Source organism: Nyctibius grandis, chromosome 1 (genome assembly GCF_013368605.1).
Source record: "Nyctibius grandis isolate bNycGra1 chromosome 1, bNycGra1.pri, whole genome shotgun sequence".
NCBI classification, from domain to species: domain Eukaryota; kingdom Metazoa; phylum Chordata; class Aves; order Nyctibiiformes; family Nyctibiidae; genus Nyctibius; species Nyctibius grandis.
The window spans coordinates 126,598,831-126,614,086 of NC_090658.1; the positions used below are offsets into that span (position 1 = coordinate 126,598,831).

The 15,256-nt window shown below is 50.5% G+C and overlaps 1 protein-coding gene across 3 annotated transcripts in view; it reads left to right on the forward strand.

Annotated features, from left to right (window-relative positions):
- TNFRSF21 (TNF receptor superfamily member 21) overlaps positions 1 to 8,387 on the forward strand; it is a 37,006-nt gene extending 28,619 nt beyond the window's left edge. For 2 of the 3 annotated variants that reach the window (XM_068402844.1, XM_068402862.1), the window contains exons 5-7: positions 3,530 to 3,583; positions 5,927 to 6,146; positions 7,050 to 8,387. In XM_068402844.1, coding sequence (XP_068258945.1) covers positions 3,530 to 3,583; positions 5,927 to 6,146; positions 7,050 to 7,279 — 504 coding nt within the window. In that variant the 3' untranslated portion in view covers positions 7,280 to 8,387. The remainder of the gene's footprint in view (positions 1 to 3,529; positions 3,584 to 5,926; positions 6,147 to 7,049) is intronic. The other variant, XM_068402853.1, reaches the window with a different exon arrangement.
- Positions 8,388 to 15,256: the final 6,869 nt, after the last annotated feature.

Sequence of the window (15,256 nt, forward strand, 5' to 3'; positions counted from 1 at the left end):
ATAGGTAGAAATTGTGTTATTGGGTGACATAGCTCTTGGGCAGCACATTGGTACCCTAAACCCAGCCAGCCTCCCTTCGCCATCCCATCCCACCCGCTATAGCATCCTTGTCCCAAATCCTTTCTCTGGTGTCTGTCTTCAACCTGCGGAGATAAACCTGCCCCATTCCCCCCACAGCCTCTCGGGCTCCAAAATCCAAATATTTACAACCCCTGATAGGAATAGGGGAATTAAAGGGAGTCTCTGGAGCGTTACGGTATGTGGCAGGAACATATTCCTTCGGGGAGGGAACTGCTCCGCTGAAGGCTCGCCGGCTTTTTTAGCTGCGGGAGATTAGGGGGGTTTTGCATCGCGCTGAATGAATTTAGGTTAAAACGAGATTAGCCCTCTGAATCGCTTCGCTGGAGGGTTTTCGCAGCTGATCCAGAAAATATGGTGAGCGCAGCAGCTGTGGGAAGGTTTCTTGGGGTGCGTTTAACTCGCAGGGCTCCCGTTAAAGGCTGGCCCCGGCCGCAAGCGCTTCTCCAGCTCGAGGTTTGCACAGTCTCTCCCCTTGCAGGCAGGTTTGCCGGGCAGCGGCATGCGAGCCTGGGCGCTGCTTAGCGAGCACGGGCACACCCCAGATTAGTAGTGCTGACAGCAACAAAAATAGGAGGTGAAGGGGGGAAAGGGAGAGGTTTTTCACTGCCATCCCAGCAAACTGCAATATTCTCCATCTTGGGGTTAAAAGCAGAACAGTTCAGTGCGGTGCAGGCACTGGGTAATGGGATTTTTTAGGGGTGCATAACAGCATTTTTGCAGATATCAAGGGGGGTGTCTGTGCTCGCCCTGCGGTGTTGCTGGCATGGCTGGCCACATTTGCTACCGTAAGTGTCCTACCGTGAGCAATGCTTTAAGATCTTATCTTTTTATTTATGGCTCGGCTGAAATATCAGGGAATAGATGGAGGGGAAGCAAACAGTCTTGCTCGGGGTGTTCAGCAGTGCAGCCTCAGCAAAGCTTAAAAAAAAAAATATTAATAAGGGAGATGATGAAAATGGAGAGGGGGGGCTGCAGCCCCGAGCCCAACGAGATTTAGGTCTGTGGCTAATTGCACGCTGTGGATAATCCTGTGAATCAGCAGATATGTCAGGGCTGGGTGTGGTGTGAGGTTAAGCTGTGGGGTTTTTGGGGGGTGCCGGAGAAGAGGATGTGAAAGCAGCCCTGTGTCCAGGCACGCGGCTGTTGCAGCGCCTTTTGGTTCTTTTCCTTCCTCTTTTACAGGTCAAAACCCTGGGAGGGGCGTCAAGGGTCTGGAGCAGCATTCCCCAAATCCCACCCCAACAGCTCCTGCCTGTCCCCTTCATTTTCTCCTTTGGCAAAGCAGAACTGGGCTGGATCTGGTGATCAGCAATTAGTTTTGCACTGCCTTAACCTTGCGTGTCGTTGGCCGAGTGAGGGTGAAGCTGTTGGGTGGGTTTCCCAGCCAAGGGGCTGCAGTCCGAGGGCAGGGAAATGCCCAGGAAGCCAGGAAAAACACAGTTGCGTGTAACTTTTTTCCTTCTGGGCTTGCATCAGGCTTTATTTGAGGTACAAAGCTGGAGGATAAAGTGGCCAGAGCCCCAGGAAAGGGGTAGGGCTGGTTGGGTTTTGCTGGAGTGGGCATCACTGTTTTCCTCCAGGTTTGCTCTAAACCATGAGTTGGTTTTTGGCAAACAAAGGTTGGGTTTGAACCAGGTTGGAGAACGTGCAATAAACAAAAATTTAGTAATTTATAAAGTACTACAAATATAAATAATATACAAACAAAAATAGAAACTTTATAGTAGATGTGGTTATAATTGAGGTTTCCCTGCTGTGGTAGCCACATCTCCTTGGGTCTGTGTATTTGCAGTATATTGGGCTCGGAAGCATAAGATGAAACTAGAAGAAGGTGGGGTCAGAACAAGCCGAATTTGGTACTGACTTACTGAGCCTGTAGTTGAGTTTGGAAACTCTTCATCACGGCTTCATCAACTCTTTATCATGGTTTGAGTTGAAAAAGTGAGTGGGCAAATCCATAGAAAGGAGAAGCCACCAGGAGCTCTCATGGAGACACCGTCTCCTGCTTGGAGAAACACTTGGTCCACGAATGGCTGGGGCCGGTGGGGAAGAGGATGGATGGCCTTCGCATCCAAACCCTCCCCAGACCCAGCATTGCCCATACTGGGTCATGTGAGGCTTGACTGGAGTAGCTGTTTTCCAGGGCTGCCTTGTGTTGAGGGACACCAGCCCACGAGAGAGGTGGTGTCGAGCATTCTTCTGAAACCTGGCCAGTGAAGTGAAGGACATAGAGAGGACATTTGGATTTTCCCAACACAAGGTGCTGAGCACCCTCATGCCCTTCCCGTCCTGGCGAAGGGTTTGCCTGCTGCTCTGCAGCACCTGCAGACCATCACTGCATCTCTCTGCTGCCCCGATGAGACCTCATGGCCTGGCCAGTGGTCTTTCACCTTCCAAGGTCTGCTCTGCCCTGAAGGTGGAACCCCAAACACCATGTGCACCATGAAGCTGCTCATCCAAGCAGATCCTCCCTGTGCCTGTGGGGACCATAGCTGGAGCATCCCCCACTGACACCACCCTGCGTCTGCAGCATTGCCCACCCCACCCTGCCCTGTGTGCTGGGGTTCTCCCACCTCATCCCCGACAGAGACGTAGCAGACCTGGGAGTAGGGCTGGTGTCAGCCAGGTGTCATCTTTGAGCAGGGAATCTGGGGAACGGTGGCCTTGGTGATAAATTTATCCCCGACCCCGAGAGGGTGTGGAGGGTGTGCAGCCACCCTCTGCGGAGGTTGCTCCTCTGAACCCAGCTCCCTGACGAATTTTCTCATTCTGTTCTTTTAAAATCAGCAGTAGATTGAGTCATGTTTGCGTTGGGGCAAGAAAACCCGACCCAAGCACGGCTGCACAAAGCCAGGCTGATGCAGCAGCAAACCTGCCACCGGCTTTTATTACCACCCAGTTGCTGCAGGAGGAATTACAGGGAAGCATCACCCAGGGGAGGGTTTGTTTTTAACGCCCACGGTTGCTGCTTCCTAACATCAGCACAGCAGCTGCCGTTTGTTTGTCTGAGTTCAGCTTTTATTGCGGTGCAGTAAAATGAAGGCAGAAAATGGGACCAGCAGGTTCAAACAGAGCTTGGCAGCAGCTGTGAGGAGAAAACAAAGCCGTGCCTGTGTCACCTTCTGCGTCCATCCCCTTCTGTCCCTGGTCCTTAGGAAGGACCTTCAGACACCCTCGGCTGCTTTGAGCATCCTCCCAGGTGCGTTGGGATCCAAGAGGACGTCAGTGCTTGAGCTGCAGCCTAAAGGGAGCTTTTAGGCTATTTTTTTCTTTTTTTGGCATTGCAAACCCCTTGCTGCAGTGCTCAAAAAAAAAAAAAAAAAAAAAAAAAAAGAAAAAATAATGAATTGGCGGAGCACCCCGGTACGGCTGCTGGCGCCCCAAAGCCAGCTCGGGTTTTCGTGCCGGTCCGTGTGTCTGACAGCGTGCCGTGTGTCTGTCTGTGCAGGTGCAGATGCAGCCGCAGTGGCAAGCGCAGGAGCCCTGCAACGGCGACGGAAAGGTGAGAAGTTGGCTCCCGAAAGGCAGAAGGGCTTCGGAGGAGGGTTGGTTTTTTTTTTTTTCCCAGACAGAGCTCAGTTTTGCTCAGGCATCGCCGTTCCTAAAAACAGGACTGGCCAAGGTGGTTTCAAGTGAGTCATGGGCTACAAATAGTGTATTTTTACACCACAGGCTTCACCTCGCAGCAACCTTTTTGCTTTCCCCAGCCTTTCAAAGCCCTCATTACCACTCGCTTTCTTCCCGTGGTTTAAATATTAACACGCGTCCGAGCATCCTGTTTGCTTTGCCTCACGAGCTCGCGGCCGTGCAGCTATTTGGAAAGCTTTGGGCTCCCGGGACACCTACAGTCAAATAACCTCGGGTGGTTTTTTTTTTTCTTTTTCCCTAACATACTTTAGCAGCTGTTTAATTAAACTCCAGATGACTCGCACGCTTCTGGGAAGGGTTTTTCCCTTCTGCTGGGAAGGCAGAGCTGGGGCAGCCAGCTGCTCCCTGTAATTGCTCCTCTGCCGTTGAGCCCCTTTTTGGAAACCAGGAGTTGGGTTTGTGGCTGGATGTTACGTAGATGAGTTGCATGGGGAAAAACTAACCCCTAAAGCCTGTTTAGTTGTTTGGGGTTTTTTTTTTAAAGGGGAAATTGGAGCATGTTGCAGTTTAGGAAGCGGCCAGCTGCTGTTCTGGTCCTTCCCTTCCTTTTCCCCCGTTAATGGCAATAGGCTGATTCTCGTTGATGAGCTCTACTGGAAAGGGAGTTTCAGAGGAGAAGGCAGATTCCTTTAATTAAAAATTAAAGCTGACTTTTATTTCTAACATCCCTTTTGCGTAACATGCTGAGCTAGAACAAATCCTCCCCTGTTTATTTTCAATGAGGGGGGGAAAAAAACCCTTTTATTCTACCAGGAGCAGGCTTCAATGTTAATATAATGTGAACTAATGGGTGTCTCAGCAGACATGTGATTTGTGGGTGGCAAATTCCTCAACACGGATGAGGAATGCGCAGGCACATCCATGCCGACGCGGGGGTGGCTCAGCAGCTCCCTGTCCCACGGCCTTTAATCCCAATTTTGCATTTTAATCTCTGGGTAGGAGGCAGAAGTGTGAGCGCAGGAATAGCCCGGTCTTCCCTCTGTGGAAGGAGAAAACAGGATTGCAAAGTGCTGTTGGGAGAGGGGGTTGCAGGTGGAAAGGGCTTGCAAATCTGTGCTGTGGGAGGTCGAGCAGGGGGGTGGGGTTTGGGAAGAAGTTAAATATTAGGTGGTCCTTAGAGCAACCTGCTTGGGGGGACCTGGTCACCTGCAGAGGAGCCCAAGTTGCCAACCAGGGACGTGGGGACGCTGCCCCAAGCCTCTTGTCCCTTCGGGGAATGGAAACCAGAAATGCTGTGCTTGAGGTTTGCACCCTGAGGGGATGCTGAGAGAGAGAGGAGGGTAGATAATGTTGGCTGCTGCCATGCAGGGGGGAAGGAGATGCAAGAAGGAAGATGCAGAGCCCGGTCAAGTTAGGAAGCGGGTTCACGCCGGCACCCAAACAGCACAGCTTCCCAGTGCGGCATGTCCCAGCAGTGCTGGCTGCTCCCTGTGACTTCGGGACCGTGGAGCCAAACGCTTTGCCCTTGGCTTACATCAGGGTAGCAAAAGGCAAAGGCGCTGGGGTGGTGCTGGGGTCAGTGCTGGCCCCTGCTTGTCCTTCCGGGCCCTGGACTCGGGGTCAGGTGGGATGGATTTCTCCATCACACGTTAATGGGTGCTTGTGGGAGCAGGGGCAAGATGGAGCAAACAGATTATTAATGGGAAACGTTACCGGCTGCACCGGGGATCCCCGAGGAGTGTCGCAGCTCTTGCCCTGCAGCCTCGGCACCGGTTGGAGGCGTGGAGCCAGGCTGTGCCTTGCTTTTAGCAAATGGTAGCTGTGGAGCAGGCTGTTAGGGGAGCTCACCTGCTCAGGTATCATCACCCTCAGCCCCCGAGAGTGGTACTTGGGGCTTTGATAACCTGAGAGTGAGAAGGAAAGCGAAGTTAAAATGCTCTGCTGTGGTTGCGTGCACCATCCAGGCGCTGCGGTCGCTCCTACCAAGAGGGCAGTTTGCATTACCCCTCCTGCCTGTTGAGTGCTGGCGTACCAAATGCCAGGCTGATGTCCACCCTGGGTCACCTCCGGTGCCCGTTCTGGGTCAGCAGGTCCCCTGGGAGGAGGAGGAGGCCGCCCGAACGTGGGGACCGCTCACCAAGGATGGGCTGGGGTGCACTGAAAACCGCTGTGAATGCCCGTGGGGATGGTTTTGAGCACGAGCCCGCTGCGTAGCATCCCCTCCAAGCTGACTTTCCCTCTCTTTCTTTCCCGCAAGCTGGAAGCTGACAGACTGGCGCTGCCCGTGAGCCCCAGCCCGCTCAGCCCCACGCTCAGCCCCAGCCCCAAGCCCCCCGAGGCGACCATCCTCACCGTGGAGCCGTCTCCTTCGGAGAAGAAATGCTTCTTCGTCGACGAAGCGGAGCCCCTCCTGCGGTGCGACTCGACCTCCAGCGCCTGCTCCGCGCTCAGCCGGACAGGCTCTTTTATTACCAAAGGTACCAAAATCAGCCCGGGGGGGAGGCGGGGAGCGGGAGGACCGAAGGGATACCACAACGTGTCCCCTGTGGTCAGCACAGAGCTGCCCGACGTGATGTCGTTAAATAACAGGGAAAACCGGCTCTCCAGGATACATTTATCCCATCCTCATTCCAGACCAGAATACCCTGTTAGCAAAGATGATACAGATTTGAGAGGGGAAAACACCGCTGAAGGCTTTTGACTCTTGGAAGTGCTGCCAGAGAAGTTGTAGCACCCCTGGATGGTTGGGGGGGTTTCTCCTGACTTATGGCCATTGTGTTGGCCTGTGGGTTATTGCATGAGATGAAACTAGAAAAATGTCATTTCAAGATTTAATTTTTTTTTAATTTATTTTCACCGTCAGTCCTGCTTGCTGCAGAGTGTGGCTTCAGATGTAAATCACCATTAGTAACCCCCCTCGCCCCCTTTTTGAGGGGGTTTAATTTACTGCATTTAATTTGCTGCATTTAATCTCCTTTAACGTCTGATGAAGGTGAAACACTGAGCTCAGTCAATCTACCGAATTTGTACTTGGGTGCAGAAATGAAGCTGACCCAACGAAAACAACTCAAAAGAGCAGAATTCAGCTCTTTTGGCTCCTCTCCTGCCTTCACTTTTTCCATATTGGCCATTCAGCATTTATAAATGCTGTGTTTGCTCTAGTGGGATCCTAGATTAGGTGCCTCAGCAGCGCCGGCTTCTCCATCTTCTCCTCTCCCCATCACTCATCACCCTCCACCTTTTCTGTCAGTTCTTCTTGTGTCATGTCCCTCTCCAGAGGTAGCACCAGGGGATGGACCAGGGTCTCCAAGGAGAACAAGCCCTAGTTAGTAGAGGTTTCTTGAGGGGTTTCGTGACCACCTTCTCCTTTCCTCCTACAGAAAAGAAGGACACCATCCTGCGCCAGGTGCGCTTGGACCCTTGCGACCTGCAGCCCATCTTTGACGACATGCTGCACATCCTCAACCCTGAGGAGCTCCATGTGATAGAGGAGATCCCGCAGGCTGAAGATAAGCTGGACAGGCTATTTGAGATCGCTGGAGTCAAGAGCCAGGAAGCCAGCCAGACCCTCCTGGACTCTGTCTATAGCCACCTTCCTGACTTACTCTAAGCACTGGGTCACCACGCACTCTCCGAATATCTGCTAGAGCTAGCTTGGCACCCGTTAAGATGACCGACAACACACAGGCAGGTTTTGTTGTAGAATATATGGCCAGTATTTTTGTTGAGGTGTCCTTGGTTTCTGGGGGGGGGCAGTTTGCCAGCGTTGCACCCCTCCACCTTAACTCTTATCGCTCAGTCCAAGTCTTTGCACCCTCTGCCCCCTTCCTGAGCATCTCTCCTTGTTCTCCTTCCAATCAGATCAGTCGATGCACTTTAAAAACATAAAAACAAATGCAGTTAATGAACTAAAAGACCACGAATGTGGTGTAATTTAACACATCGAATTGGGGATTGCTCTGTAACCCACTTCTTCTGTCAAAGCTGTTGCTCGGAATGACCGTCTCCCACCACCTCCCTTTGCCTCAGAGCGGTAAATGGCAAAAACACACACAAAAAAACCCCAATTGTTGCTGGTTGCTGTCTCTTAACGCAGCTGAGCTTCCCACCTGAGCTGACTTTTATTTTTTAATGTACTATTGTATAGCTCATACCCATTGCTGAGATTTTACTAGCACGGTTATTTATTGTGTGGTTTTCACCTGGACAGCGCATCGCGCTCCTATAAGCTAAAGCAGAAGCGCTTTAACAGCGAAGAAAAGGGTCGGTCCCACCAACCTTTGAGGCGATGAGAAGGTCCTTTGCCTTCAGACGAATGTAAGGAGTTGTCTTGCCTTGCCGCTTGCGGGAACGGCGGGGCCCTGAAGGGAGCCGGTGCTGGATGTGAGGAGGCGAAGGCTCCCATGGTCCTGCTCTCCTCATGGTGTAAGACATAAACCAAGCTACGCTTTTACACTCATGTCTCTTGTTTTTTTTTTTTATACAGACGTGGCTGATAGGTTGTCCAAAGACCTTACGCGGTCTGAAGTCTCTTCAAATCACACTTCACTTTTTATTAAAAGAAAAAAAAAATAAAAGAGGGCAGGGAGGGGGGGGAAGCTGCATCGTAAGGAGTCTGTCTGATGATATTTGCAACTGTTATGCTCCCGTAACGAACGGTCTGTACTACGCTCAATTTGAAGAAACTATGATACGAGGGTGGCACGTGCCACCCCATGGGAAGGGGTGGGAGTGGGGGAAGAGGGGAATGAATTGAAAAATTGCCTTCCAGTGTACTAATTTATTAATAAATACTAGGTGTTTGTTACTTGACCTGATTCTGCGTTAAACCTCCTTAACACCTGCCTCTGCTCAGGGACACCTGGGTTGGAGCAGGGGCTGCTCAGGGTGCCCGTGGTGGGGTGAAGGGGGAGATGTTGGGGTTTGGGGGTGGGTGGTGAGGGGGTTGTCTCGGCTAGCTTTGAGGCCAAAATGTGGTTGCTTTCTGTTGACGGCACTGCCTTGAGTCCCCACGGTCGCTGCTGGAGCTCTCTGCAGCCGGGGGAAGATGCTTCCCCGTGCTGGGGTGGGGGACTTGCGTTAATCCCCGTAGCGGTGAGCAGATCAGATGGCTTGGTGGGGCTTCCAGGGTTGGTTTTCACAAGCTCTGAAAGGCTTTGCAGGCATTTCGGGGGGGCTGGAGTATTCATTTTCCAGAATGCAGCTGCTGTGCTGAGTCACTCCTGAGCGAAGGTCTTGCAGTCGCCGAGTTTCTCTTGCCCTGGTGCATTACCAGTGTCCTTAAAATCTCCGCTTCCAAATAACTCATCCCTTGTTATTCTGTCTACAAATGGAAACCTTAAGGGACAAACGCTTCTGGTTTATGATACTGTCATTTTGTATACTTAGCTGCAGAGTGTTTTCTGTTAACTAGGGTGCTGTGTTTTCTTTCTGGCTGGCATTGAAAATTACTGTTACAGGACTATACGTAGGTACAGGATTAAAACTTTTCAACACACAGACAGATGAAATACAGTGCAAAATAGCAAGAGCCTTTACTGGGAGTGCTGGGGTGGGGTTTTCCCTCGCTGGCAATGGAGCATTGAGCTGCAACGTGTCTTCAAAGCATCACAAAGAAACAGCGTGACTCGTGTGCCTGGCATAGACCAGGTTCCTAAAAAGCAGTGTTTTGAGGTGGAGCTCAGTACCACCCTGTTGGTAAATAGGTTTTTTAATCTCCATGTTGGGAGTGGTGGTGGTTGCTGTCTATCTGTCCCGGCAAGAATTGGCAAGGGGAGGGAAGGCGTGCGATCGTGGGCTCGATCAGTAGCTTAAGGCAAGCACAAACTGCCGGCTTTAAATTATCCTTAACAGGTTCTCAGAGTGAGTCCGGCTGGGAAATTGGGGATGTGTCCTTTTCTAATGGCCCAGGTTGCTCCCAGCTAAACCCATGTGTTGTAAATGCTGGAGCCATCAGAGCCAGCCCTGTCCCGCAGCTCTGCTTTCCATCCTGGCAGCCACGTGTGTTTTCTGATGGGGTTTGAAGGTAAAGCAAAAAAGAAACAATCCTGCAAGAGGATTTAGCATCCAGCTGAAGAAACGCCACGAAGCAGGCGTGTCGTGGAGGTGCCTTGGCCAGGAGATGCCGAGGAGGCACGAGGAAGCTGTAAAAGCAGACTCAGGTGGGTCCCTGGGCTGTTTGGACATGTTTAACTCATCTTGGTGGCAGGTCATGGGACAGGCCAAGATTTGGGCAATCCTTGGCTCTATCTGTGCTGTGCACCATTCCAGCATCACTGCCCCCTTTGCTTGCACCTGAATGTTGGTCTTGTCCCTGGCTCCATCGTTTCCTATTCCCTAGCTGTGACCTATAAGCAGCCCTTTGCTGGATGCGCATGTGTGTGTGTGTGCAATATATTTATTTATTATATGTATTTAATATGTACAAATATATGTTAATATATACCACAAATCTTTTTTCTATATTATGTGTTAGTTATATATTTTAAAATTATTTTATTATTATGTATTTCTATATGTGTATTATATATATAAATGTTTTATGTATCTGGGGGTGTGCAGGGGAAATGTCTGAGAGCAGCTGAGCCACACACAGGCAGGGTTATTTCCTGGTGGTGTAGGAGGTGTGAGGAGCCGCAAGCCCAGTTCTCCCACCCTTCCTCTGAGCCCACTCTCTTACAGCTTAAGAAAATAAACCAGGCATGGATGTGTTTGTGACCTGGAAGCATAACTCCGTGTGGGGAGAGACTGTCCTTGTCCTCGTAGGTGGCTTATTTGAGGCATTGAGGGCAATGCACAAACCTTGCACACCGCAGCACCAGTTGTGTGCAACTCAAACAGGTGAAGTTTTTGGCTAAATGGGTTTAGCCGAGGCAAAGCTGTGGATATAAAGACCTTGACAAATATATGCATGAAAATGCATTTTGCATTTTACAGAAAATATGCATTAAAAAAGTACTTTCGGGTCTGCATCGTAGGTGAGAGGCGCAGGTTTGAAGCATGTGGCTTGGCTTTGCCCCTTGCCTGGCCGCTGTTTGCTCCTTGTGCGCCTGGGGACAGCCCGGAGGAGGGGGATGTGGGTGCTGGGGGGGCAGTCCTGGATGGCAGAGCCTGGTAAACCAGAGGGGACAGACAGCACGATGAGAGTACAGCCGTGCTCCCCTGCTCTGCCTGCTGTGGGCATCTTGCATCAGGGCAGAGACCGAGATTTCTCCTGTAGGTCACACAAAACATCAGCCGCTGCAGTCCGGCTTCTGCAGGCTTGGACGCGAGGCGTGAAAATTGCATCTCCCCCCAAGCTCACAGTGTTTGCTGGGACAAAACCCTCTGGAGACGCCTCCATCGTGGCCTGGCATCGTCAGGACTGGATGGCTCTGCTGTTGCAGGGCTTTTTAATGACTCCACAGAATCACAGACTGGTTGGGGTTGGAAGGGACCTCTGAGGATCATCTAGTCCAACCCCTTGCCAAAGCAGGTTCACCCAGAGCACCTTGTACAGGGTCGTGTCCAGGTGGGTTTTGAATATCTCCAGAGAAGGAGACTCCACACCCTCCCTGGGCAGCCTGTTCCAGTGCTCTGGCACCCTCAGAGTAAAAAGTTTTTCCTCACATTTGGATGGAACTTCCCATGTTTCAGTTTGTGGCTGTTGCCCCTTGTCCTGTCACTGGGCACCACTGAGAAGAGTCTGGCCCCATCCTCTTGACACCCACCCCTAAGGTATTTGTAAATATAGTAAGTCCAGTGTAAATGAGGTTTGTTTTGTTGGGGTTTTTTTTTAATTCTCTTTTTTTTTTTTCCATGAATTGCAGGCACTCCCTGCAGAAGAACAAGGTATCTGGTGCGCTTTCCTCCTACGCCAGCCCAATTGGAATTTATCCTAATGAGAAATTAATTGTAACCCTCTGACATGACTGCTCTCATTACAGGTTGGAAAAGCACCTGGGGTCTTGTGGGAGGTTATTGAGCCCTCCGGCTCCTTTTACATCAGCTAATTGCTGGTGAATTGCAACACAAGTCTCCGTGTAGGAGGAAACATCTGTGCAGCCTTTGTGTGAATATCCTGCGGGGAGATCATGGCAGTGCCATCCAAGGATGCCCAAGGCTTGGCGTGGGTTGCGGGGAGGTTATTTGGGGGGGTCCGTTCCCATCCCTGGGGCTGCAGGGCCGAGCTGTGCGGCGCGTGGGAGGGGGACGCGTTGGCACAGGGACTGCTTACACAGAAATCCTCCTCTGGCCTTGCTTGGCCGTGAGCTTTAAGTCACGAAGGCTTTGTGGCTGGGGTTTTCTTCTCTTGGACTTTGCTCCTGTGAGTACCGCGATGGGGAAGTTTCCAGGGCAACTGGTAGGAAATGGGAAGGTGAAGAAGAAATAAAAGGAGACATCATTTATGTATTCATTTACTTAAACAATATAATCCAGAAAAAAAAAAAAAAAAACACAACAAAATTAAACCAGAATCATCTGAATAACTCTGCATTAGCTGTTGATGAAGATGATGGCCAGCAACTCAGGCAGGGGCTTTAGGGGTCTCCTAAACTTGCACCAGCCTTTGTGGATTTAGGTGCTGTTACAGCCAGGCAAGGTTCTTGTGCCTAAAATGCTCTTGGAGTGTCTGGCTCTGAAGTCACTTAAGCAATGTTAGAGATGTTCCTCTCCCTGTTTCTCAGATTTGCTTCGGTGCAGGATTAACCCAGAATAGTGATCTAATTCAAAATCAGAAGTTAGTTTTCCCTCTGATATTTTTAGGAAGGAAAAACATAAGTTTGAAAAATGTTGCAACCTTGCAAGTTTTACTTTTTTTTCTTAATTTTTTAAATTTTCTTTTTAATTTTTCTTCATTCCTTTTTTGTTTTTTTTCTTCTTATTTTCCTGATGCTGAAGAAGGGATCTCTTGCTTAGGGCATGGCTGAAGCCTTGCTAACCCCCACGTGATTTAGTGGTAGTCTTGGCAGTGTTGGGTTAATGGTTGGACTTGATGATCTTAAAGGTCCTTTCTAACCAAAATGATTCTATGATTCTATAGACCCACAGTGGGTGATTTACAGACACAAATGCACAAATTACGGCACTTTCCCTTTGGGTTTTTCTTCACTGGATGCACTTGAGTCCCTGACCTGGGGACCTTACCCTGGGAATGGCTGGGAAAGGTGTGGAGGTGGGGAAGAGCCGTAGGATTGACCCTTCTTACTCCTGACATTGGTAGTAAACTGCCCTGCACAGGCAGGAGCTCCTTGGTCAGTGGCAGCAGGTCTTGGTGAGGAGCTGATCCAGGCAGGGCTCCTGCCCAAATTTTTGTATAAAATGTGCATGGTTAGACTACAGGGGAGGATGGGGGAGATGTATATTTACATCCTCCTTAGCCCAAGGCGGGTGGCTCAATAACGTCCAGGCCAAGCATCCTCTTGTTTTCCTCTGGCAATCTTCTACCCTTGCAGGTCCATGGATCCAGCTTCAGCACCATGAGGGGAAAATGCCCTTTTTATTGTTGGAAACGTCATCATTCCTCAGCTCACCTCATTCCTAACCTCCGAACACCTCGTATCTAAGATGAAAGGCTTCTGTTTTGCTGTAAAAATCAGGCATGCTGCCTTGTTTTCTTCCCTTCTTCTTCAATAACAGGTTTGGAGGGTGTTGAGCTTGTGCTCCTGCTACTCCTTTTCTGCTCCGAGCCCCGCAGGGACCCCTTGGCTGCGATGCCAGCTTCACCTGTCTGCTCCCTTCCCGCTACGGACAAGATTAAGTTTGCTTTAATTTGATTTGCAGGGAATGAGTTACTCTGCAAGCATGCTAGTCTCAAAATACATTTCTGGGCACAGGAGCTTTTGCCAGGACCTGTCAGGCTCGGTGGGAAAGCAGAACTGCAGGCAGGACATTGATCTGCCTGACTCTTTCTGGCAACTCCAGTCTCTCCAGGCTAATACTTGGCGAGGATTAGATTGATTAAATTGTTGATCTTCCAGGGTGCTTCGATGGGCTGATGAGTGCTTTTCGTGGTAACCACTTTTTCTCTTTTACTGATAATATTGATTTACTATAGGAATAACTTGTCTTACAGCTCTCACAGTGAGCAGAGGCTAGGAGCATTATTACTGTGAGGGTCATGAGACACTGGCCCAGGTTGCCCAGAGAAGCTGTGGCTGCCCCCTCCCTGGCAGTGTTCAAGGCCAGGTTGGATGGGGCTTTGTGCAACCTGGTCTAGTGGAAGGTGTCCCTGCCCATGGCAGGGGGGTTGGAACTAGATGATCTTTAAGGTCCCTTCCAAGCCAAACCATTCTATGATTCTATGATCATTTCTGCAGCAGGAGGATGGAGGAGTAGGGACTGGTAGCAATGGGAAGAGGATGGACTGGTGCTATGCCAGCCTCCAGGATGGGGGGCACCTCCAAATGCTCCTGTGGGAAGGGAGCACCCACCTGCCAACCCCCTAACTCAGACGAGCTCTGCGAGCTTGTTGGCAGCTTGCAAGTTGACCTGCACCAAACCCAGGCTGGGGACCGTCCAAAAAATTTTTTACTGGACAGTGAAGATTAATTAGCCACACCAGAAGCAGTCAGACCACCTAAAGGAGGTGTCAGGATGCAGCGTCAACAGCAGGGGTGGGGGAAAGGGTTGATATCTTATATAATTTCCTTTTTTAAAATGACATTTAATTGTGAAAACAGCTTGCTTTTTTCCCCTCCTCACCTCTGCTCTCTTCTGCTCTAATGGCTGGGAAGTTTCCTCTAATTAAATGTATCCATGGACAGATAATCCTGTTTTGCTCTTGTGTCAATATGGTCCTTTAGCTAAATTAAATATTTCCCCTGCTTGATGTTTATCCTTCCCTGTCTGCCCCTTGGCTCCCTCCTGGAGGTATTATTTGAAGACTGTGTTCCCATTCCCTCTCTTCTTTTATTTTTCTGGTCTCAAGAAGTTAGGTTTTCTCAGGGTTTTGACTCATGTCTGGTCATTTAAGGGGTTCCCATCCCCAAGCATCTGCTCTCCTCCTCTGGATGTTTTCACCCCTGTAGCAGAGGTGGGCAGGAGTCAGTCATCTCCCCAGCTGCCACAGCTAAACCCATCAGAAACCAAGAGCCAGAGCCCCTTTTCCTTGGGTGAGCGAGTCCATCCTTCCCCGTCGGACCCCCTGCAGCTCAGACCAGCTGCGGTGTGGGAAACCAGGGCTGTGGCTGGCACTGCTGCTGCCCCAGACCTCAGGGTCGTCCTCGGTACATCCAATGCATGGAGACAGCCCTGTGCCATCAGCACACACCTCTAATTAATGAAAGGTGAAATAACATCCACCTCTGCACTGACCTCAGGGATCTTCTCCTTGCAGCTTCCCTCCAACTTTCCTCCCTCCTTTTGCTTCACTTGGGTCAATGGATGGCAATTTAGGAAGTTAAATATTTGTTGAATGCCTGCCCTTGTTTTGGGACTGCACCTAGCTTTGTCTTGAGCTGCACATTTCTGCATGGGGTGGTGGGTCTTCCTCCTTGAAGCTCTTTGCTATTCAGTGAGCTCGACTCCTGGTTGCTCCCCTCTCCCCTCCCATTGTGGACATCCAAGGGAGGGCCCTCACTGCGCAGAAACCCTGGTTACTTTAATT